Genomic DNA, 26,467 nt, shown 5'->3' on the forward strand with positions numbered 1-26,467 from the left:
ATTCGCCGTCAACATCATTCCACTGGGACTTGAGTGTGGGGATGTGCAGATACAAGGCTATGTTGGCTAAACGGTGGGACAAGCCGTGCTTGACACTCAGAGGCAGAGTCACACGGCTCCTGAAAGCCTCGTAGTCGGCTTCGTTAAAACAAGCTGATTCTTTGCTGTAACAAGAAAGGCCTGTTAATGAACTAAGACCTTGTGCTTAGATAGTGCACACTCTCTACTTTTGCTTTTGATAAGACAGTTTGTCATTTTAGGTGCTTTTCAGGCTTTTTTAATGACTGTACAAATGTTACCTAATTCCTTCTGCACTGACAAGAAACAAAAAGAGATTTTTTTTCCTGGAAAAGACTTACTCTGAGCACTAAACTTAACAACAATTCTGAGACCTAAACTTAACAATTATATTATGTGTCAATTCTGTACACCATACATTTATTCATACTACTAATATCATACCAAGATGTATTTAACATGTGAGAATCTCCTGTACATCAGGCAGTGTGTAAAACAGCTGCTGATTTCAGCAAATCTAGATGCCAGGAACTGCATGCAAACAGGAACTGTGATGCAAACATCACAGCAGTGATACTCTGGAACCATTTCTGTCACCCTTGAGGACAAACAGACCTGCGTAGTTGTAACCTTCAATTTTACATTTACTTTCTGAATGGTTATTTTATTTTGACTAAATCCAGAAAAAGCCAGACTATATTTCTTTGAAATACATACATTAAAAAGCTTAAGATATGTTTGAAACCCTTTCAGATTCGGGCAATCATACTGTAGAATAGTGGCAGCCCTATTTTAAAATAGGTGGTTCTTACATATCATCTCGATCTTCATGGGTGACAGAGAGACAGAAGAATATCCAGACGAGAGAAATTTCTGGAATCACAGCACAGAATTAGCCAGCATCCAACACCCCTGGAGCAGTTGGGGTTGAGGGCCTAGCCCCAGGGCCCAGGATTCGAACTCTCAACCTTTCAGACACAGATCCCTAATGCGCTAAAATCACATCCATTGAGCCACAAGGTTACATCACATGGTTTATTTGCAATTCGTTCCTAAGTAAAAGATGCAAATTGTAACACAAGATGAGTCAGAAGCCATAATGAAGTGCAGGTGTAAAAAAGTACCACTTTAGTAAGCACTTCTCATTCTCCAGAGATCACACATCACCTGAATTCATGGTACAATTACATAGGCAAAGGGCGACAAAAACCCCATGATCAGGCACAGAATGCATCTATATGAATCCATTCTAAAGTAAATTCTGAATCAGGTACTACAGTCAGCGGAAGTGGAGGAAGAAACATCGAGGACCATCACGCCGAGGTGCTATAAGGAAGCTCCGCATAATGCAGCTTCGCTGGTTTTCTCGTGAAATCCTCGAGCTTCCATATCACAGCCCCTCTGTTCATGGTGTCATCCAGAACAAAGTAAGTCCTTTTTTGGCATAAAACTGTGTGAAACAGCTTATTAGGAATTACTTGAGTTTTTTCTTGTCAGAAAGTAAATATGTGAAACAGCTATCTAGCCTCTTGGCATAACTGTGTGTGGGAAGAGTACCGACTGCACCAGTAGGCCCCTGATATGGAAATATCTGTTATTATCATAGGAGCCAGTCAGTGAATGGCATGCTTTCAGAAGAGACTGGGCTAATGCCTTAATGGGCAGTTTTAAAGAAAAGCCATTTCTGCCATTTAAGGTGGAGTGAAATTCTAAAGACACGTCAGATCAATATTATGCAACAGATAGGAAACCTGAGAAAATATTTAACTCGTTCCAATTTCCTATGAAAAAGATAAGGGTAACACTGAAGCTGAGGAATTTTGACAAGCACTTGGCCTGAACGTTTGCGAAACTGGAGTGTGTTTTTAACAGTGTTCTCAGGGCGGTTGTGCACTGCACTGTGTCATAGCTCCTGCACAACTTCCTGAAAAACCCTGAGCGCGATTCTTACAGAACACCAGGGAGCATTTCTCATGAAGATCGTAGATGATGTGGAGGTAAGTAACAAATCCATGCTGTGGTGACGATCTGATCCACGGTGTAATGGGGCAAAGCTGGAGATACACAAATGATCATTCAGTACAGGGTTGGCAACATTTCTATGACTGTAGGTGAATTTCTTATAGTAGCAGAATATGGGAGTGTAACTGAGCCAACTGCAAGACTCAACCTGTTTTTTTAATCTCATTTGAAATGTGTCTTGACAATAACAATATCAAATAAAACCACAGCTTTTTTCAATTTTGTCAGCTATTTTGTGGAAACATAGATTCCTTTTGTGACTCATTCTGACTTCTTTTTGTATGTCCATACTTGTGATATTTATCTTCATTTTAGCACTACACAAAAGAAGCTAACTAAAATGTGTACCATGTGGGAGTGCGTTAGAAATGCAGAAACGGCAGCACTAAGCGTAATATTGCTTTTGAGGATCACATGATGGAAATGAATGATAACATTCTCAGACTTTCCTTTTGTTAAGAAAGTAATGATTTTTTTAGTACTTTGGTTGCTTGGATCAATCAGCACCATCACTCGCCAAAAAAAAATGCTTTTGCTTTTGTCTGATAATTAGGTTATTAAAAATGTTTTTAGCAAATCACATCTCAGTATACAGGATGTATTCATCTGTTCTTAAACGCAAAATTCTTAAATGTACAGGAACATTTTAAAAATAGCAACATTACAAATACTAAATTTTCAATTTCATGTTCCAGTCTTGTAAAGAGAGCCCCCTCATATTTCAATATTTTATATAGTTATAACATTTTTAATAGTGAAGAAATGCTTTATGTTAATATGTTACCTGTTTTTTTCTTGCAACGGTCAACATGGACTGCCCTACTTACCACAATCATAGCATACATATTTTCCATAATGTTTAAAATCATTTTCCAAAATAAGCACCCTGTAATTGTTGTTGGTACTGGAGTGGCAATTGCATGTGTAATGTGAAGTTATAGCGTAGAATTTTGATTTGTTAGGGACACGAAGCACTGACTCTCTTCCTTATGGTACTATAATGAGTTGCTTCTAGTTTTTAGAACAAATTTCCACAGTGTAGAGAAAATATTGGCTCATGCTCATATCAAGACTTGGCCACATCTTGGCTGGCAGTCTCAGTTTCAACCACACCTCCTCTGCAGCATAAAGGAGGAGATGTCAATGTCACTCTGTTAAATGTCATCGAAACACCAGAGACTGGACCGGGGCTGTATTTGATTATGTTTATTTCACTTAATGGTCACAGTTTAAGTACTTTACAATGAATTTATTGTAGGGATAACAAATAGAAAAGCTTGATGATAGACTAAGTTATGACATCATCATTACTCACATCTCCCTTGTTGCTGGGAGACTTGCATTGTCCAAACATAAGAAAACATGTATACATCATTAAAATGAAAAAGGCCTTTAAGGAATATTAAGTTTTTGTATGACTGTATGACATAGTGATTAAAAATGGCAAATTGTAGAAAAACAAAAACAGCAAGATATTTATGCAAGAATATGTTGCTGTTTATTTTCTGATCAAATGCATCAGGCTCCAAGTGCCATGTATGCAAAGCCAATAGGTTAGGGTGTAACCAGACAGCACCACCAAACTAACAGCTCATTCAGCACTGGAAACATGACTTGCTGACTCAGATTGAGGTGGTTAAAAAGCCAAATTACTTAAAAAAAAGGCATGTTCCAGACACACCAGAAATCAGAATTGTAAACTTAAAAGCCGTGCTTTTAGATTGCACAGCAGAACTGCCGTTTTGCCTTCTTATAATCATTTTAATTATTTCATTTTCCACTGCATATAAATTCTGTGCCTTTGACTTATATGTATATGGACGCATATGTAAATGCTTTGTACTTTAAATTATGAAGTACCATTACATAACAAAAATGAAATACACAAGAACGAGACGATGCAGCAGTTTGTGGGCATTGCATGTGTACATGCGTGTACATGTATGTATGCTCCTTTATATTGTGCATAAGAATATTAGTGTATGTGGTGTGGGTGAGTTTATGTGACACAGCGTGGTGTGAGTTTGTGTGTATGTGTGTGTCCGCAGCTACTGGAAATCAGATTTTATATTACAATGAAATCTTTTTATAGGTTTATTTATTTGTGACACAATCATTACTAGGAGGCGGCATGGTGGTGCAGTGGTTAGCACTGTTGCCTCACACGTCTAGGACCCGGGTTTGAGTCTCCGCCTGGGTCACATGTGTGCGGAGTTTGCATGTTCTCCCCATGTCGTCGTGGTGTTTCCTCCGGGTACTCCGGTTTCCCCCCACAGTCCAAAAACATGCTGAAGCTAATTGGAGTTACTAAATTGCCTGTAGGTGTGCATGTGTGAGTGAATGGTGAGTGAGTGTGCCCTGCGATGGGCTGACCCCCCATCCTGGGTTGTTCCCTGCCTCGTGCCCATTGCTTCCAGGATAAGCTCCGGACCCCCCTGCAACCCAGTAGGATAAGCAGTTTGGAATATGGATGGATGGATGGACAATCGTTAAGGTATTTGCATTATTGTTTGGGTTGCCTGGTTTATCATGTCACCTTCAAGAAAAACAATAATAATACTTGTGAATTTTAAACGTCGCCTGGCAAACTTGTATAAAAGGTCCTTTTTATGACAGGCAATAGCAGGTAGTACCATCCTCCATGTTTTCATCTCCATCTTGGAAAAGGCTCCCTCAGCACAGAGCAGAACGCCCCTCTCTACTCTTCAGAGGCTGTTCCTGCTAAGAAGGGTTTCACTTTCCTTACAGTGTGGAAACTGGCAGGCATGGCAGCTTGATGCAGGAGAATATCAGCGCTGCCTCATAAGGGAAACCTGTGGCCCTCGTGGTCCTTGAAACGAAAGATGATTTCGTCCTTTAGCTTCACAGACGTCGTTGTGAAGGACAGCTGCCACACTGTGAGTTCGACTTCTGGCACATAACTCCAGAACTTGGCAACATATGTCAACGACGATGGTTATTGCCACACTCGAAACATGAGGGTGAACACTGAACAGAGAAGACGAACAGTCAGAGAAACAACCTCGCCGAATTTAAAAATCACTTAATAGGACTTATGGGGCATTTAAATAAACGCATCTGTGTAGCGTAGCCAAAAAAAATTCATGGCGATCCTCAGGTATTAACCAGAATCTGGAAGTGGCAGGTTTGAGAGCCATCTGACTGATTAGTCTCTTCTGCTTCTCCAAGATAAAACCTCAGATCATGTGCAAACATTAAGATGAGATTAGAAAGTCAAAACGCTGCAGGTGGCGTTTGCTGTGTTTGTTCAAAGCAAAGATGGGAGCGAGAGAAGGAGGAAATGAAAGGCAGGTGCTTTTCTCAGCTCTTTCTTATATTCTGTCTTCCAGAAGGGTCTATTTACATTGCCCAAACAAAAGGGTGTTTGTGAGACTAACTCTCCCCCTCTCCATGTGTAACATGCAGAGCAGCACTGGCTGCATTTCATCGTGTGACTCCCCAGAGAGAGTGGGCCCTTCTGGCTTTTATACATACCTCATAATTTACAGCAGAAACACTAAAGATTCGATGAGCATAAAAGGAGATGAATCTGCTGCATCTGTGGCTGTGCAGTAACGTTTCTTCCTGGCCCACCTGCCCTACTGCCTTTCAAAAGAATCCTAGCTAAAGCTCACCTGAAAGCAAAAGAATTTATCATATTTTTAGAAATGCAACAATGTTCTAGTGTTGCATTTGCTTTCTCCTTATCATTCATTTCATGGAAATCATAGCCTATTTTATCTCACAATGCTAACTGCTCCCATTTTATATAATGTTTACTAAGAGGAATTTAAAAAATCTGAAACCTCAGGATAGTTGTTTTGAGACGTTGGAAGAGGTTGAAAGAAAACGGTATAAAAGGGTCACAAAACACATTTAACTGGTTTGGTTGTGACTAATACTCTTGAAATTACTCATCAAAGTCTAAGCGGAAGTATCAAACATTTTCAGTGCTTTAACGGAACCTGCAATCTCTAAATGGAAATTGAAAATGTTTTTATGTTTTATATGCTTTAGAAACTGGTCATATAAACTGTGTAAAATTCAGTTTTATCTATGAGATCTCAGCCTTTGTTTTCATTCCTCGGTGGATCATGTTTTCACTGTGCCTTTAAAGGAAACCCATGGCAGAGAGTCTTGAGTGTTACAGTGCACAGCATGTTTCCCTAATAGCTACATTATTTTAGTGGTATTTTTAGTTTTGGCGGTGACATTGCGGTTCAGGGATAAGCGGAGTAGCTGTGCATGTCCCGGGTTGTGGGTCCCAGTTCCTACCTCTGTGCTTGTGGAGTTCCTCCTGATCTTAAAATTTCCTTCCACAGAACAAAAGCATGCAGAGATGTGAGCTGGCGGTCAATGATGCCTCCATGAGTGTGTGCCACAGGATGACTGTCATCCGGTACAGGGAATTCCTCATCTTGGGTCCTGTGCTTCCTGGAATACATTGCAAATTGACCCTGAACTAGATAGCACCCCTGAAAATCAATGGAAGTTTGTATTAAACTTATAGTTGAGTGCAAGTTAAGACATTTTTCATCTATTCAAATTTTGCCTAGGTTTGTGAAGTTGTGTAATACAGTGCCTAGTTCTGACAGTAGAGGATGGAGCAGTCAAGGACTTGGAGAAAACCACAGATACAGTGAGAGGGAAAAGGATGCAGCACAAGATTGTTGCAAAAAATAGAGCTGCTACATGACACATGTGCTATAGTGTGTGATATTCAAAGGCAGATCTCTGCAGGGGCTCTCCTGCTGCACGCTTTAAATATCCCATTTATCATGAATCGCCTCAGAGAATAGGGGTATAAAAGGATAGAATGAAAAACAAGAACATGTACTTAACTTCCACACCAACAGGATAAAATTACAGGGCAGTCACCCCCTTCAGTGAAAAATGTCTGTGAAAGACCAGCATTCTTAATGCTACGTCGTTCATAAGTTCTACGTTAAAAGACAGAACTAATGAACGAAGACACACCAGATTTGAGAGCATCTTTGGTTCCATTCTGCGATATTTTTTAATTATTTTTTACATTTCATTCTGAACTGTGGACTAAAAGTAATTTTCACCTTAGATTTTTCCAGATGCAATTACACACCCAGGGGCTTTGAAAATGTTACATATACTGTGGTCAGGTCTCACTCTTCTTGCTCAGTCAATGATGTGTTGAAGGAATGTCCTTGACCGGAACTTTAGGATTGTCTGTTGGTGAAGCTCACCCATCCCTGCCACCAGAGGTGTGTGTAGAGGAATCTGATCCTGGCGGTTCATCACTTCCGTCCTTCTAAAATATTAATAGAAGACAAAATAAAAACAAAGACATGGGTATTTCCCCCAATGCTGTTTCACTCTGTGTCATATCAAAGGCTCAAGACGATGAAATTATTTCCGGATATTTTTAAAACTACCATGTACTAAGTATGTCAGCTAGGGTGTTTTTAATTGTAATTTTATCATACTAGAAATATATACAGATGTTACACATACAAAGTTATTAGATAGATGAATTTGAACAAAGATGTTTCGTACTTCACTGAATTTTATAGAATTATAGGTATAAAAATTGTAAACCCAATTAAAGTGAAACAAAAATAATAAAAGTAACTTGTACAAAACAGACAGACAGACAGACAGATAGACAGACAGATAGATAGATAGATAGATAGATAGATAGATAGATAGATAGATAGAATCACAGCTATCACCAACATGCTTGTTCTGAATGTTCTGAATACGGAAAAGTAGAGATGCACGCCTCCACACGACACCAACGTAATGACCCATTTTCGACCACAAGAAGACAGATACTCACACCTCAGCAATAAAAGAGCAAAAAAGGGAAGGTTAATGTGTGTGACTTGTTTGTATCATTAAAATTAGAAGCCTTTGTCTGCTATGAATGTCTGACTGTGCTGTCAGCAGTCTGGACAGCAGCCTGTATGCAGACTGGGCAGTGAACTACTCGCTGAAGGTACTGGAACCCGTGAGCGTGTGTGAATACTTATAATGCAGACAGTATGCACTTTCAGACAGGAAGCTGGCAGTGATGAATGTACATAAAGTGATACAGGCACATCATTCATATGTATATACAGAGTGCTAAGCAAATGTCTTTGGAAAAGAAAATATTTAAAGCTATTTATCTGGGTATTAAGTGTATATTTGTTCTAAAAAAGTACAATTTAACATTAGAACTCAGCAAAAGGAACATTAATACAATAAAGACTAACAAGAATGTCTTCTGTTCTCCAAATACTTCTTGATATCTTGATGGATAGCTAGTAGAACACTGCCCTGGTGCCCAAACCTCTCCTCAGGGGCACCCCAGCCATTCCACATATATGTTTCATTTCACTACCAGCTTAATTTATTAATAATTTGATGAGGTATCAATTAACTAAACATGGTATGTTAGTGGTTGAGTTAGTAAATATCTGGGTGTTTTGGATGGTTACTACAAATACTGGGGAGATATTTGGAGAGGGATGGGCTGGCCCCCCATCCTGGGTTGTTCCCTGCCTCATGCCCATTGCTTCCGGGATAGGCACTGGACCCCCCGCGACCCAGTAGGATAAGCGGTTTGGAAAATGGATGGATGGATATTTGGAGAGGTTCTGAAATGGCTAAGCTAACGCATACAGGCAGTCAACTATAGCTTTCTGAAACTCAAGCAAATATCATTCTGTGTCCTGTGTTTATTTGCCAGTTTGGAAGGAAGCACAGGTTTAGGGCAGAAAGGTCAATGGTACTAACATCCCATGCATTAATATCAAGGTGGCAATGGCAGCTTTGAGGACCTTTACAACCACTGATTTACACAATGCCCCTATTGTTACTTAAAGTTACAGAACATCACAGACTTTCCATAGAAATGGACATTTGCATTTTGGCAAACATGTGAGTTGTATGGAACTTGAATATAAAAGAACAAATAACTGAACACCCAGGTCAGGTATAATTATAAATAATTATTATAGTTCAGGTTTTAACAATGTTGTGGAGATTAAGGTCTACTGTAAAAAAAAGTTTTTGCAGGGAAGGCAGTTGTAAAACGTTTACATAATTTTTCATTGTGCTACCAGGGTGTGAAATGTTGAGTTACTTTCTGGCTCTGTTTACTTTTGATAGAACACTATAGTAGTGTTAATTAGATGTGACACTAGATGGTAGCAGTCAGCCAAAGTAAAATGTGACGGCAAAACAGAATCGCAATAGTTAAAATAGCTGATGCTTACTTAATTTCCCATTGTATCTGTGTGGGTGATAATGGCATGCTTTTACTGTGTGAAGTAGGAAAGCCAGATATGGTAGGGAAGCCTCCTTCTACAGCCTGCATTGTGTCATTGTGTGAATCAAATCTGAGCCTTGGTGTTCCACATAAATGACACCATTATGGGGTAGTGATTCACTATTTAATAATAGACTACTTTGTTTATATTACTGATAGACTGATGCGATCACAGAAAGATAATACCACATGAGGTATAATTGAGTTTTCTTGTCCCCTGTGTATTGTTAAAAGAAGCACTCTGCTCTTGCTGTTAATTCATTGTGTTTAAATTCCATCCGCCTTCAAACTCTGTTACCCAGTACATGGGTGTGGTGAGCCTGGGGCCTGTTCCCAGGAATCCCAGGGCAGAAGACTCCCCTGCTGGAATGCCGGTCTGTCGTAGGGTGTGTAGACATTCATACGTCATAAACAATTTACAGTCACCAATTCACCTGACTGAGAGTTCTTGGGTGTGTGGTACTTTGAAAGATGGTGACACAGAGCACACAGAAGGCTCGTCCGAATGGGTGAAATTAATAACATTAAAGTTGAACGCCATAGCGATGCCATGGCAGGACTTGAAATGAGCAGCTGATGCTCAAAATCCTAACCATACATGGAAATGTAAGTGAGCTGCAGTCAGCGAGGAACTGACATCAAATCAAACGAAGCTTTTGTCAGTTATTGCTACAAAAGGTGCTGAAACCAGTGATTACAATTATGGGACCAATCGCTTTTTGCTTGGGTGATAATTTGGGTAACTTTGTGCCTTAAATACACAACTCAAATAGTGTTTTATACGTTTACAATTTGTGTAATGTTACATTTCATTAAAAACTATTTAATGGATAAATATGCAATAGTTGAGTCAATCCGACACATAGTTTTGCACAGCAGTGTATTAGCAGCTCCTTGTGCCGAACTTGCCTGCAGTTGGAGTGACATAAGAGCACCTGCACACACACACACACTAACACACACACACACACTAAGACACACACACTAAGACACACACACACACTAAGACACACACACACACTAACACACACACACACACACACACACACACACACACTAACACACACACACACACTAACACACACACGCAGGCAGCAGCCCCAAGATACTGTCAATCTATGGGACAGACAGTCATTAGATGGCTGTGATTCCCTTTTTGCAGGAACAGGCACATAAATCTGATTATTGTCTCTGTGCTTCTTGCTTAATGACTACTGTGAGAAAGTCACTTTGAATGGGCAGCTACACCCACACTGTTACACACAGTATTCATAGGTTTAATGTTACCCATGTGTACAGCTGTATGGGCATGAACTGTATTCAAACTGCTTCCGCTGTGCTGCAGAGAGTAGAACACTTGACCCGCTGGTCATTGCTATTTATGAACTTCTACCCCCCCCCCCCCAAAAGTTCCTCCCTGTGTAAGGCTGCACTTGGTACAGCCCACAGAGCTGGAGCCCCTCCCCTCAAAATCTCCCTCTGTTGCAGTAGGTCATGATCAGCAGCAGCAGGACAGGCCGCCTTGTGAAAGGGGGCGCAAGCGTCTGCAGGGCGTCTCCAGCCGTGCCTCCGCTCTGGATCCGTCCTACTCTGACCTGGAGAGGAAGGGGAAGGGCCCAAGAGTCCCAGAACCCCCACACAGTACAGCTAGTCTGAATCGGGACAAGGAGCTATGACGACCTCCATGGGCTCCGACCTCCACCACGCGCTCCAGCCATGTGAGTAACCACGGAGACACAGAGCTCCCAGCTCCGTCAGCCAAAGTCACATCCATCTCACTTTGTCATTCCGAAGAAAGTTATCCAGGGATATTATGCACCTGTGAACCTGTAGACTATTTTGTTTAGTTTCAAACCTATTTGGTCTGCTGCGTAACTACTTGAAATTATTTAACTACACACAAAGTGAAGAACAAAATCTTTGTTTTTCTATGTAAAGCATTTGAATTTTTTTTTTGGAATTACTATTTCTTGTACGGCAAAATATAAAACTGGATTTTAACCGTTACTTTAGCTTGAACTAGCGAAATATGCTTTTACATCAAGACTCATAAACAGGAGTTTTATTACCGCAGATTACATATCTGTGAAATTATAACAGTACATGTGTTTTTGTGTTTTTCCTGGTCCCATGTGTTTAAAGTTCAGTTTGATGAAATTACAGCCTGTGGTCTTTCTTATATTCCTTATATGGACATCATGACTTCATCTCTTTTGGAAAATGAATGCGTCAAGAGCTATATCAGCACTGCTTATCTCACTGGGATATGCACAGTGTTGTATATGTCTGCCTGAAGGTGCACCTATACTATAGCCTGCCACTAGTAAGAGAGGGAGAGGTGTGTCCAGTTACATTTCTGAACATTTGTCAGCTTTATTCTCTTTTGTTTCTTGTTGCTTGCTGTCCCCAATGGGATATTGTTTGCTATTACACCCTGATGCACTCAGGTTTCCCAGAGGATTATTGCAAAATTTCAAGGAGTCAGTCATGGATAATGATTATGAGGCTGTTCTAGGGCCGTTCTATCTTAATTGCTGACATGGAGATATAAGTTTTCCAAGGAACATTTTTAGCCACATTCATAAAGTAAACAGTGGAGCATTTTCTTCCAATATATGAGTGCAGTTTTTCCAGATTTGATCATTCCCTGAAAATTTACAAAATGTGCCACTGTCCTTCTTGTTGGACATGAAGCAAGATTGGGACATGGAGGTACAAGAGAACTGTATATGGTCATGGGTTCAAACTCACAAAATAATTTTGTGTCCGCATTTCATTAAATATTTGGACTTACATTTTGTGCAATATGAAACCAGATAAAGAGAATAGAATTATTATGGTCCAATCAGTGAGACTCTCCTTAGAATATGGTGAATTATATAGATACAGTCTTAATAATAAGCAACAAACAAAGACTATTTCCACTTAATATATGATACATATGAGTCATTGAAGACGAGAAAAATATTGGGTGAACTGCTGAAATTATTTTTTATCACTTACAAGGCAAAACAATGTCTGATATTTATTCCAAGATTTATACTGTGTAAGTGAGAATGTGCAGCAGTGAATTATGAGCGAACGTTACTGCATTGTGACACCCGCTGAATGTTTACAGAACAATTCAGCAGACATGGAATGTTAATACTGCAAATCTAATAAGGAATTTTCCATGAGGAAATGTTAATGATTTCTGCTAGGTCCTACTAAGCGCTACAATGTTGCATCAATTATGGAAGTTTGAGTAACTTATTGTGAGCTTTAAGTTTACTCCCAGGCATTAAGCTTGACTATATAATTTCTCCTATTACTTTGCAAGTGTCAGAATCGCGGGTTAACGACGGGCAGGAGGCAGGGAAGGACGAGGCAGGCAGGCAAAATAAGGGGGAAACTGGGGATTTACTACGGAGACGAGGAGACATCGAACTTCAACTAACATCTAACATCAGTGACGGACAACAAGGCAGGGCAAGACGTGGACTCAAATAGACAAAACTGGGCGAAAATAATCGGACACAGGTGGGCAAGATCGGGGAAGCACACGCGGATAATCAGGGGGCGTGGCACACACGTGGATCGGACGAGCCGGGCGTGACAGCAAGCATTTTGGTTAATGCTTATTCCATGGTTGCATTTCTGAAATATAGGTATATATCAGTGCAATTTAAAGCCCTTAACATCCTCAAAACGATATGCTTATTAATAGTAGCGATTAGCATTTTCCCCGGCTCACTAATTCTGCTGTTATAATGACAGAGAGCTGCTACTGAAATCTTAGATTCCAGCATAATTGTGACGTTGACAGAGATGAGTGATGCTGCGGTGTTATACTTACACACATGGATCGCTTTGGCTCTAGTGTCAGCATACTGTTGGCATTCTGAAGAGTATAAACACTGCTCAGATAAATGATAATTTCTCTATACTGGACAGTTTGGCAATATAAACCAGACTGTGAATATGACATATTGCTACATATTGTGAAAACAGTATAGACGAAAATGGTGAGCTGTAACAGCAGCTGAGTAATAACAAAGCATCACTAAATATCCATGGATGACTGATTTATATTATCCGATTTGATAAAGGAATTGTGCTCTTAAAAGCTAACCCATGATGATTATAAATCATGGATTTCAGAATCAGACAAATCTATGCAAATAACAATATTCATATTGCTAATCAGAAAGGAAGGCCAGCTTAAGAATTGGTTTTGCTGCAGCACACCAATGAGCTCAGGTCATAGATGATCAGGTCATGATTGAGATCATTATGGCTGAGACCTTGCAGCACCTTGGAATTAGCTATTAAAATCTGGCAGTCACAAAAGTACAACTTTCTGTCTGTAATGACTTACATAGCTTTTCAGATCTGCCGATCATCAGCCCCCGAAACTGTATTTATAAATTTGCATTACTGTAGTGATGGACAAAATGACACTTTGTGAACCATTTATTGTTCATTTGGACGCCACTAGATGGTGCTCTATGTTTAAAAAAAATGCCACCAAGCATGTCCCAAAGCAAACCAAGACCACCATCCAGTGGGCTCAGAAATACAGTAAATGGGTCATGGATCATCACTTTGTCCATAACTACATTATTGTGTTTAATACAGATGTTGGGGGCTATTGATAAACATTAATTTTTATTTGAGCATTTTATGACAAAACAGGAAATGTTTATTATGGGTTTAATTATGTATCAAATAATTCTGCTGATGTGAGGGAGGGGTTGCAGGGCATTTAATAACGAGAGCCAGGAGAAGGATATGACATGATGCCTGGCCCCATAGCCCTCCCCGCAGATGGAGTGGGTGGGGCTGGACACCCTGGTGTGCTCTTATACACAGAGGAGGGAAATGAGGGAGAGAGAAGATCCAGCAGTTAAACATGCACATAAGAATATACAAATAATGCTCAGACACAAGGTAAAAAGATAAGAATGAATAAGGAGGATTTTTTTGGCGACATATCTCAGTATACGTCAGTCTATTGTCCAATAAATACATCAATAATTAAATATGTCCATAAATAATTTAAAGATTAATTGAAGGATCAATTGTGAGATAGATTAAAAGATAGATTGCAAGATTGAATATTTGAAGGGTTCCACTATGCAAATTACATCTGCATTGATTGGTCTGTGAAAGCACAGTGGGAGTGTTCAAGTCGTGAAGCTGCAGTCTCATTCCTTTTTATTTCTGTGCAAGTGAGGTGTTTATGCTTTTGTGGACAAAATGTAGCTGGAGTTTGCCTTTCTATGGACAAAATGCAGCAAGGCTGTACCTGATGTTGTTATTAAATGCTTTTTGTGTCACAGAATATTTTTTACACATGAAAATGAGCACTAGACACTTTCTTCCATTATTATTATTATTATTATTATTATTATTATTATTTATTTGGGGTCCAAGCAATGATAGCTGATGGATCCATATTGGTTTTGTCCTGGTTATTATTATATATTTTTTACATCAAAACATCATTTCGCAACTTTTAGCAACAAATTGACATGTCTTTTCTGCCAACATTCAAATCCATTCACCACAAAACATCATAACGCAAAACTGAATTGATTATTTTGGTTCCCAAATGTGAGGGGATTCCAAGCTTATGGGTTCTCGCCCGCTTGGGCTATGCACCCTGATATATTTGCTCTGTAAATCTAGTTATTATTGTCATTATTATTATTAGAGATTAAATTAAAATACATTCTATTCATACAACAACCAAATATGTAGTATTTGTGGTGAAACATGAGGATCTTATAAAAATATTAATATGTTCATTAACTGAGTTCTATATTAATCCTTTAATCTATAAAGGATTAATATACAATAATCTATATTATATATATTAATATGTAATAATCTATATTAATTATTGCAATAATGCAAAGATTGGGTTCAATGAATCATGGCATTAGTCTCGTTTCGCCAGGATGCGGCTGATGAATCCTTGATATTTTGGTTGAGGAAAGAGTGGCATTTGGGGATTTTTACCATACTGTGTACTTCTGTTCTTGAGTATTGGAACTGGTCTTCAGCAATGTAAGATGATGCAAAACGGGGTCCTCGAGAACGCAAGTACGGTCAACTATGCATATTGAGAAAAGCCCCAGGTAACCAATCAGACAATGAGAGGGTGGATCAAATCATGGACAGGGCTGAGTGATGAGTAGAGAACAATTAGAGCATTTTTACAGTCGACGTTTTCAAAAGTCTCCATTTTCACTCATCCGCAATACAGTAAGAACGCTTTCAGAAATCTCCATTGATGAGGCTTGAAAACATCATGGTAGTGGGGATGAAAGGTGAAAATAACTTCATACTGGCAGCAGGACCAAGGGTAGAGCTAAAATCAGCCCCCGCCTGTGATAGTACTGCAATCAAAAGTTTATCTGCAGGCAGGAACCACTGAAAGAGGGGGATGGGATGGGGGGGCTTGGGGTCACATGACTTTCTGATTTATTGAGTGAATAACCTCAATGGCATCAGCTGGAAGGAACACCGGGCCACAGCAGACCAAAAATACATTTATTATGTATGAAACTGTCAGTCAGATTTATTTTTCTGTTAAACAAAGGTGTTGGACTGTTCTGGACTGTTTGTGTCCACTTTAATCCTTGGTCAATTCTAATCATGGGCAAATACCAAACTATTTTGGCTGCAGATATGTGTTCTTTGTATAGTGGTTATCACATCTGCTTTACATGCAGAAGGTCCTGGATTTCAGCTGCTCTGAGCATGAGAATGTTCATGTGTTATGAAATGTAAGTACATTTGCTTCTCCATTGCACTATTATATCAATGCTTTGTGGACAAGGAGGAAAAGATCGAGGGCCGTGGCTCAAAAGATCCACTAGAATTAGGGAAAATAGTTTAATTCTAAAGTTTGTGCTATTAATGCTATTAATGTGGTTTAGTCAAAATCACCACCAGGCAGCATTGTCGCTCACATCAGTTTAATGACCGCTCTCATTAGCAGATTACTAATGAATAACTTTGTTCAAGGGTCATAAATTATGAAAATTAAGTTCAAGAACCACTTTTCTTCTAAATTTATTATGATTCCACTCATACAAAATAATGTGAAGGGCGGTATAAGTATTGCTTTGGGCAAAAGGCAAACAAATTATGATTAAATAAAAAAATAAATACTCCTTGACTCCTTATACAGATTCAACAGGAATGACTTTAAACGCTGTGCTGGGTTGTGTGTGTGTGTGTGTGTGTGTGGGGGGGGGGGGGGTAATCTATTCTTTATCTCAAACCTTGTCGGAATAGATGGTCAGCTATGCATTTGCTTAGAGAAACACAGTATGTATGATGCCCCTTCATCAAACCCCCGACCCCTAGTGAAACTCTCCCCTTCTTTGACAAACAGAAAATACACACAGAACTTTGCAGACATAATGACTAAAAGGTGCTTATTTATTTGATTTTCATTTTTTTTTCTTATCTTGCTGTTTAATTGGTCTGTTGCTTGCATTGCATGTGGTGTGTGGGAGTTTAAGTAGGGGATTGAAAGGAGACGTCTTTCATTAATGTGAGTTTTCATCACTGGGTGTTTATTGCTTTTAAGTGTAGTACTATGCCAAAATATACAGGCACTAAACCCCCAAGTGACCTAACTCACCATATCTTAAAACAAATTTTTGTCTAAATCTTACAATATACAATTCATACACAACTATAAACATAAACATGTATAGTTTTGATCGGAAATACAGCTGAATTGAGGTACTTTAAGTGATTTTCTCTGGGACTTGATTATATTACCTCTTGGTCACAAGTTAAATCCCTTAGTACAACATCTGATGTCATAATCCTCTGCGTAGAAGTGAGACAGCGAGGGAGGGACTTGACATGCCCTGATACTGATGCTTCACTATTACCTGGGAAAACAGAGACTAAAGTAATAACCTGTAGAACTACCGAATTCCAGGTTAAATAAACAACACCCTCTGTAATGCATTCTTAGCAAAAAAAAAAATGAAAATCACATGGATGACATCAATTACAAGGAATTCATTAACAATAAAGCATAAGATCAAGCCTATTTTCCTAATAACCATCCATCCATCCATTTTCCAAACCATAACCACTCCCCCATTTATAACTTCAAAGCAGAAGGTACAGTACCATAAGGTAAGTTAAATCTTAATTAAGTTAGATTAATTAAGTCCTTAGGTTGACATTTGGACTGTGACACATCTGCAATCGAAGAGCATGTTCTGCACAGAAAGTCACGTATCAGATGATGCCAGTTAACCCTTTGACCTGAAATATAGCTTGGTATCAATCAGTGCTAACTTAAGCCACAGGCCAACACCACAATGAAAGTAAGCATTTCATCCCAATCAGAGCATGAATGTTGCTTTTACTCTCAGAAAGTGTCACACCATGGGGGAGCGGGGGAGTTAAAAAGATTTCAGGAAGTTATATGCTTAAGCAACAGGTTTAATTCTGAAGAACTTCAGTGAAAAAGTACTTCTTTATGAGAACATGGGTACTGTATTAATGGTGAATATATCACATTGGAACACACAGAGGCGGACATTTCAGGTCCCGAAAGTGAAAACCCAGTTGAGTACTCTGTGACTCTTCATGCTCAATTGGTTGGTTGAAACTAAATTTTGGTCTGGATTTTTACTTTCTGGACCTGAAATTTCCACCTCTGGGAACAGAAGCATCTTACCCTGAAAAATTGCAAAGGAAAATACTCTTTAATGTCTATAACGTGCAGACAATGAATGTATAGCGAATATGAAATTTTTATAAGCATGATTTTACCATAATACAGAATGTATTACAGCAGTGCATCAACAGATGAAGTAGGAAAAAAATACACAAAAACACCAAGCTGTTCATGCCCAGCTGATGTCTGTCTTGTGTTGTTTTCCATAGCAGTGGAGACAGACCACTTCCAGAGGGTCCTGAGCTTTGGCTCAGAGCAACATATGAGACAGCGTTTCTGCGACAAGTTCTTCCAGCATGATCTAGATGCGTTTCTTTCTCCTGGCCATCTGCAGATCGAACCCAGGAGGCGTGAGTTTACATCTTGTTTAGATTCATGGTTATGGACACATACATTGCATGAATTCACACACAAAAGCACACCTACCTGTACATATTCACATAGGCAACTAAGCACAGGCATGTATCCTAAGCTCAGTGAAAGAGAAACACGTCCTGCTCATGGATAAATGTTAACTGATGAATTCTTAGAGCTTATTGATTGGGAAGGTTGTTAATAGTGCCAGGCAGGTGAATCACACTAGTAAATCAATGTCCTATAATAATCTTAAATTTTAACTAACGTTACTTAAAATTCTTAAAATTCAGAGAAACTATAAAATTAAACAAATTGCTACAAAGAAAAAAAGGAGGATTTACTTTAATATTTATAGAGAAAAGAACACCTTGTAAAGTGGACAAAGGCCAATTTAGACAGTCCTGTGAAGACTTTCGGCAAGTGAAAGAAGCTAAACACGGTGTTAACTTGTACAAAAGGATACGAAATCATAAGTGAGTCTGAACTCAGTTTAGTTGAACAAAACAAACACAAAAAACAACAGAATGGGCAACTAAAGTTTTTAAGGACTGTCTGAAAATAGGAGAGACTTATCAGAAGAGGAAATAGACAAAACCTAGGAAGAGGAGGAAAATCACCGCCTCCATGCTTTTCATTATGGACCAGCTGCTGCGTCATAAACATGAAAATAATGTCTAACAGTTCAAACATGTAAGCAAAATGAGTAACCCTTGCATTGTTAAAATGCTTACAGCCATAGTCCTGTCATTTGCAAACCCAGTGACACCTGCTTCTGTAATGAAGTGGTTTTATAACGTGATGGTCATTGTGTCTGTTTTACACAGAGAAGGTGCTTGGTTTAAGTTCCAGTAGAAGTAAGTTAATTTTAGGGGAAAGTTTTTTTTGGGTTACTCAGCGAGGTCGCATTTCTCATGAGTGAAAAATCACTGATTCAAATTCTGTGGGCAGCAAAGTGAGTTAGCAAGCAAGGCCCTCAACTCCCAGATGCTCCAGTCACTGGCTTGACTGCCTTCTCGTTTGTATGTCACTTTGAATAAAAGTGTTTCCTAAATATGTTAATTGTAATTTGACAATCTCTGTAATACCAGACATTAGCTTTCCTAGCACTGTGAATTTCCATTACTAGAAATATATTTCATTTTACATTCAAGTACAGATACATTCAGCTATTAGAGTAACACAACAAAGAAGTTAGATAAATTATGTGATGTTTCTCTTTTCTCCTAACATCAAACTCCAACTAGCAGCCCTTGACAGCATGTCCTCTATGGAGGTTAACGTGGACGTCCTGGAGCTCACAGACCACAGGGATATATTTGAGCAGGATGCCTTTGACGTCTTTCTCAGTTCAGGAGGTGATGAGAATGACCAACCCTCCCCCTTTGCAGGTGAGCTGTGGTTCCCCTGTACTTATATGTTACCTGTAATAGCCCTACATTGGTATCTACAGTACAGTGAATGCAAATTTGCATTTTACCATTTATTTCCATAGATGTTTTGGGTGGGTTGCACTTATACATAGAATGAGTCTGAGAAAAAAAAGACACCAATATTTGCAATCTAGAGGTATGAAAAAAAGTTACTATCCACAGATTACTTACTTCAGATAACAAGATACAAAAGTGAGAGTTTGCCTTTTAGCATCAGAGAGAAGTTGTAAGCAGATTCATTATTATTTCCAGAGAGTTGCTGATGTGATCTCTAGAAAAGGGATTTATGCAAAGGATTTAAGGCTTCGTCAGTCAAAACCATGTTATCAAAGGGAAAAAGTTTGTGACTAGGGTTGAATGTCTAACCGCGATTTTTCTGACAGATATTGTGATTGTGATTTGATATATATTTTTTCCAGTCGAGCTTCAGTTCGGTATTCAGCATGTAATAGATTTAAACATTACCACTGTTACAATTTGCTCGCGATCACTGGGTGATCGTGCAGGCAGGCCAGCGAGCGAGCAGGAACAGGCAAGCAGGCAAAGTATGGGGAAACGGGGTTTATACTCAGGACTCGGGGCAGGAAACATCAGACGACAACTAACATGAATGACAGACAATGAATTCAGGCAAGACATGGACTCAAATAGACAGGACTGAGCGAAAATAAGTGGACACAGCTGGGTACGATTGAGGAAGCACACGTGGATAATCAGGGGGGCGTGGCACACACGAGGATCATACGAGCCGGGCATGACAACCACATGAGAGGTTCCTGGTCTTGATGAGCCGAATGGCCTCCTCTCGTTCCACATCAGTACAGCTCCACATCGATCACATGGCAAACCACCTCAGGGATAAGAACCTGACTGCAGCTGAGCAGTGGGTGATACCTCAGCACCACCCTAGTCTAATTGGACAAGTATGAGTGTTTTCTAGTGGCTCGAGTGCCAATCCTTCCACCAACCCCCAAATTTCCCTGTAAATTGGGGTAGATGTAGATTAGGGCTGGATGTAGGTTACCGTCATACCCAGGACAAAGAAAATGCAGATTAAGAGCTTTGCTCAAGTGCCCAACAGAGTAGGATCACTCCTGGCATTCAAACCAACGTTCTTCCAATTACTGGGACAGATCCATAGTGTCACGGGAGATCGCGGGCAGAGCGGCGATCGTGCGGGCAGGCGTGGAAGGAGCAGGCATGCAAGCGGGATACGGGAAAACGGGGGTTTATTGGGAGCAATCCGGGGCAGGGAATACAGGACGGCATCAGACACAGACTGACATCATTGACAGACCAGGCAAACAGCTAAGACCAGGACTTAAATAAGACAGGACCAAGCAAAGTAAATAGACAAAGCTGGAGACGATCAGGGAAGCACACGTGGGTAATCAGGGGGCGTGGCACACACGAGGAGCGGACGGAGCGGGCGTCACACATAGCCTAAGAGCCACCAGTCTACCCGACCATATGAGATACTATCAAAATATTACCTGGTTTATATTCTAATGCAAGGATGAGAATTTACAGATATGATGCATCCAACATGTATTTATTACTTTTTTTATTAGCAGAGAATAGTCAAACACAAAACAATTATCACAAGAGCTATGACTGTGTTAAGTTAAACAAAGCAATAAAAATAAAAACAAAACAATTCCAGTAACCTATCCTACAGCTAATCCTGCTTGGATGCCTAATAATAAGACCTTTCTGTAAACAACCTCTGACCAGTTAATAGATTGGCAATTCCCTTACAGCTGAGCAGCAGAATTGTTTTTTCACAAATGTAAGGTTTTCCTTGGGTTTAACGTGTTTTTCGTTTGTGGTGTATATGCAGTCACCTTGGGCCACTTCTGTTTGGTGAGCATAACTGGTATGTGGAGAGGATGGCATGAATTTGCAAAAGTTGCAAATCTTGGGACAGTTTTAAACCCTGTCTTGGGACAGTTTTAAACCCTGCGTGAGACATGCTGTATCCTAAATTGCAGCTTTTGCGTTTTGTTAATCACATTGTTTCGAATCACGATTTAGATTAGAAATCGATAAATCGTCCAGTCCTACTAGGGATGTATCGATACCAAAACTAGTGTCAGTATCAGGTCCGATACAGTGCTCATATACTTGTACTCATTCTGCCTATAACCAATACCACCTGATATCGCTGACGTATCAGCAATATTATTAACAAACAAAATAAAAAGAAACAAAAAATGTATGTAGTGTGTCTAGATTAATAAAAACACCAAAGCTTAGCAAACTGCAAACTCTGCTTTGCTAAAATATCAAGGAAGTACAAAAACCAGTTCATACAATTCAAGCAATCTAATTATACATCTACAAACTAAACATAAGAAAGAGTATCGGGAAATTGCCACTGTAACAAACGTGCAGCAAACACTAAGAGAGAGAGAATGTCAAACAATAACCCTCATGCAGAGAAATTAACAGAAGCTCTTGCCCAGTATTGTCATGCCCCGCTCGTCCATTCCTCCCGTGTGCCACGCCCCCTCATCTACCCCGTGTGGATTCCCCGTGTTCACCAGCTGTTTCCTGTTGCTGTCATTGTTTTGATGTAGTTAGTCCGCGTTTCAGTTTGTTTCCCCAGTCCGATCATTAGTGTTTTGTGTGCTTTGCTGTGCTGTGTCCAGGGACGGATTATGGGTTGTGTGGGCCCGAGCAAAACGTTCGCGAGGCACACTAGCGACTCGCTGTAGCTCAAAGCGACTGGCTGTAGCTCAAAGGGAAAGCGATCACTTGAGATAAACACCGGAGATCAACACCGGAGAGCCGGAGTGAATGGTAAGAGACTTGAGACAGCAGCAAAACACGCTTGGCTGGGATGGGGGGAGAATCTCAGGCTAAAGGGCACACTAGCAACTGGCTGTAGCTCAAAGGGAAAGCGATCACTTGAAATCAACACCGGAGATCAACACCGGAGGAGCTGGACCGACATCAGATTCAACATTGCCTGTCCTTGTATTTAAGATGCCCTCAAAGCATATGGCACCCTCGGCCTTGCAGAGAAGATGGATTAACTCAGGGCACTAAAGAACACCTGAGATCAACAACTGAGATCAACACTGAAGAGCAACACTGGAGAACAACACCGGAGAGCAACACCGGAGAGCTGGATTGAATGGTAAGAGACTTGAGACAGCAGCAAAACACGCTTGGTTGGGATGGGGGGAGAATCTCAGGCCAAAGGGCACACTAGCAACTGGCTGTAGCTCAAAGGGAAAGCGATCACTTGAGATCATCACCGGAGATCAACACCGGAGGAGCTGGACCAACATCAGATTCAACATTGCCTGTCCTTGTATTTAAGATGCCCTCAAAGCAAATGGCACCCTCTGCCTTGCACAGAAGATGGATTAACTCAGGGCACTAAAGAACACCTGAGATCAACACCTGAGATCAAGACCGGAGAGCAACACCGGAGAGCCGGAGTGAATGGTAAGAGACTTGAGACAGCAGCAAAACATGCTTGGCTGGGATGGGGGGAGAATCTCAGGCTAACGGGCACACTAGCGACTGGCTGTAGCTCAAAGGGAAAGCGATCACTTGAGATCAACACCGGAGATCAACACCGGAGATCAACACCGGAGATCAACACCGGAGAGCAACACTGGAGAGCAACACCGGAGAGCCGGAGTGAATGGTAAGAGACTTGAGACAGCAGCAAAACACGCTTGGCTGGGATGGGGGGAGAATCTCAGGCCAAAGGGCACACTAGCGACTGCCTGTAGCTCAAAGGGAAAGCGATCACTTGAGATCAACACGGGTGATCAACACCGGAGAGCCGGAGTGAATAGTAAGAGACTTGAGACAGCAGCAAAACACGCTTGGCTGGGATGGGGGGAGAATCTCAGGCCAAAGGGCACACTAGCGACTGGCTGTAGCTCAAAGGGAAAGCGATCACTTGAGATCAACACCGGAGAGCCGGAATGAATAATAAGAGACTTGAGACAGCAGCAAAACACGCTTGGCTGGGATGGGGGGAGAATCTCAGGCCAAAGGGCACACTAGCGACTGGCTGTAGCTCAAAGGGAAAGTGATCACTTGAGATCAACACCGGAGATCAACACCGGAGAGCCGGAGTGAATGGTAAGAGACTTGAGACAGCAGCTAATGACTGGATGTAGCTCAAAGGGAAAGCGATCACTTGAGATCAACACCGGAGATCAACACCAGAGATCAACACCGGAGATCAACACCGGTAGCTGGACCGACATCAGATTCAACATTGCCTTCAACATTGCCTGTATTTGTATTTAAGATGCCCTCAAAGCAAATGGCACCCTCTGCCTTGCACAGAAGATGGATTAACTCAGGGCACTAAAAAACACCAGGAAATCAACACCGGAAAATCAACACCAGAAATCAACACCGGAAAATCAACTCTGGGAAATCAACTCTGGGAAAATCAACACCGGAAAATCAACACCAGAAAATCAACACCGGAAAATCAACTCTGGGAAATCAACTCTGGGAAAATCAACACCGGAAAATCAACTCTGGGAAATCAACTCTGGGAAATCAACTCTGGGAAATCAACTCTGGGAAATCAACTCTGGGAAAATCAACTCTGGGAAATCAACTCTGGGAAATCAACTCTGGGAAATCAACTCTGGGAAATCAACTCTGGGAAAATCAACTCTGGGAAAACCAACACCGGAAAATCAACACCAGAAAATCAACACCGGAAAATCAACTCTGGGAAATCAACTCTGGGAAAATCAACACCGGAAAATCAACTCTGGGAAATCAACACCCTTGGCAGCCAAATGCCCTCCGGGTCAGGGTCAGTAGGCAGGGTCAGTAGGCAGAGGATCAAAGAATGTAGGCCCTCTAAAATAGACAAACGAAAATATATTGTTGATAAGTGTTGCAAATTGTTTTGGGCTAGGGGTCCCACGGGCCCCCTGCACCCCAAGGGCCCCTGGGCAGCGGCCCCGCTGGCCCGGTCCGTAATCCGTCCCTGGCTGTGTCTCCAAATAAACCCCACGTTCCCTGATTTTGGAATACATTTCCTGTTTCCATGCTCTGTGTCTGCCCCAGTCATGACAAGTATATTGTTTTTCATGATCAAACATAATGTTGTAATGTGGTATGCGGAGAGCATAATACTTTCTGAGATATTGCATCGTGTAAAAGTTTGTGAACCACTGATTTTGACAGCTTCAGTCAGCCCACCAATCCGTTGTTTTTCACAAACTAAAAGAAAAAACGATGATCAGCACTACTCTTAAGCACCTGTCCCTCTCCATGTTTTAACACCTGCTATTTAGCGGAATATCCATAAGCCTATTTTTTTTCTTCATGTTTTCACTTTGTTTTTAGAGGAAAAACTATTTTAAGTGTCCTGCTTGCCGCTACATGCTTGTGTGTGTGTGTGTGTTTATATGTGGAGAGGAGGGTCCAATATTTTTAAATTAAAATAGTACATATTATTTTTGACACTGCCAAGCCCTAATTCGTATCAAAAAGCGAGCACCAGTATTAGTTCTTGGTCTGAAAAAAATGATATTGAAACTGATCACTAGGACCAATGTGAATGCTTATCTCAAATTACTCTAAAATATGTGCTTCTGTACAGTTTCCCAAAAACCACCTGTGTCTTTCAACAACATAGACAGATAAGTCACTGGAAGCCACAGTTATTTCTATGGAAAAATCAAACACAGAATTCCAAGTGATATCCCTATGGCAGCGGTTATGTATGGTGGGTAGAGCCGTTCTAGAGGAGCCTGTCATCGACCCACATAGATAGATGTTTATCTTGTAAATTGCACATTCCCAAATATCAAACCTACAGGCCTGATCATAACTCTATTTAGACTTACAAAAGGAACTTGTGTATAAATATTTTGCAATGTTTTTATTTCTGTTCATTATATCTTTGCAGGTAATGCAGCAGTACTGTATGTGCTGGTACACTTTATGAAGTGACATTATGAATTGGTGACACGTTAGGACTAGCATCCTGTCTGGAATGGACTCCAGGGCTCCCCCTGTGACTCTGACAAGGATACACCACTGGCGGATGGGTAGATGAAAGTAATGTGTGGTCACAAAATCACAATTGATATAATTGTACACATTTTTGTTTGCTTTAGGTAACACACACACCAAAGATAATTTCAAGGAAAAGACCTCACTGCCAGCACCTGGAGGTTCTGAGTGCAGACCCCCCATGTTGTCCTTCTCCTCTGCCTCCACTGACCCTACCAGTGAGGAAGGGGAGGAGACCCCCACTCAGTCAGATGATGAAGATGAGCACACAGATGTGTCTTTGCTATGGCGCAAACTGCCAACCGATGACAAAAAGAAAGAGGATCCTGCATGCCTCGTGTAGCAACAAGACTCACCAGAGTTGCTCACCATCACCTCAGAGGGTGGTTTCTGCTCCCAATAGAAGATGAAGTTATTAAAGTATGTTGTTATAATTATTTTTTATCATCGCAATAATAGTAATACTGCTGGGGATGGTGATAATAATAACAATATGTTTTAATAAAATGAATTTGCAAGCACCTTTAACATTCAAGCTTAACCTTAAATGAATAGCTTATTCTTGTATCTTTTTCTGTATTTATTGTATCTGATTTTAAATAAAAAATAAATAAAATAAAATAAATGAGGAAACAA

At 40.5% G+C, this 26,467-nt stretch overlaps 1 protein-coding gene across 4 annotated transcripts; it reads left to right on the plus strand.

The window, feature by feature from the left end:
* Positions 1 to 1,876: 1,876 nt before the first annotated feature.
* On the plus strand, positions 1,877 to 26,467 carry LOC125747510 (dysbindin-like). Of its 4 annotated transcripts, none has more exons than XM_049022840.1 (5): positions 1,877 to 2,015; positions 10,817 to 11,046; positions 18,242 to 18,379; positions 19,631 to 19,774; positions 25,936 to 26,467. In XM_049022840.1, the coding sequence occupies exons 2-5, from the start codon at positions 11,001 to 11,003 to the stop codon at positions 26,172 to 26,174; spliced, it is 567 nt and encodes a 188-aa protein (XP_048878797.1). In that variant the 5' UTR covers positions 1,877 to 2,015; positions 10,817 to 11,000; the 3' UTR covers positions 26,175 to 26,467. The 4 variants fall into 4 exon arrangements, with proteins under 4 accessions (XP_048878797.1, XP_048878794.1, XP_048878796.1 ...); XM_049022837.1 differs by having other exon boundaries at positions 1,878 to 2,015; positions 18,239 to 18,379; XM_049022839.1 differs by having other exon boundaries at positions 1,879 to 2,015; positions 18,239 to 18,379; positions 19,634 to 19,774.

The sequence above is a fragment of the Brienomyrus brachyistius genome, chromosome 8 (genome assembly GCF_023856365.1).
Source record: "Brienomyrus brachyistius isolate T26 chromosome 8, BBRACH_0.4, whole genome shotgun sequence".
Classification (NCBI taxonomy): Eukaryota; Metazoa; Chordata; class Actinopteri; order Osteoglossiformes; family Mormyridae; genus Brienomyrus; species Brienomyrus brachyistius.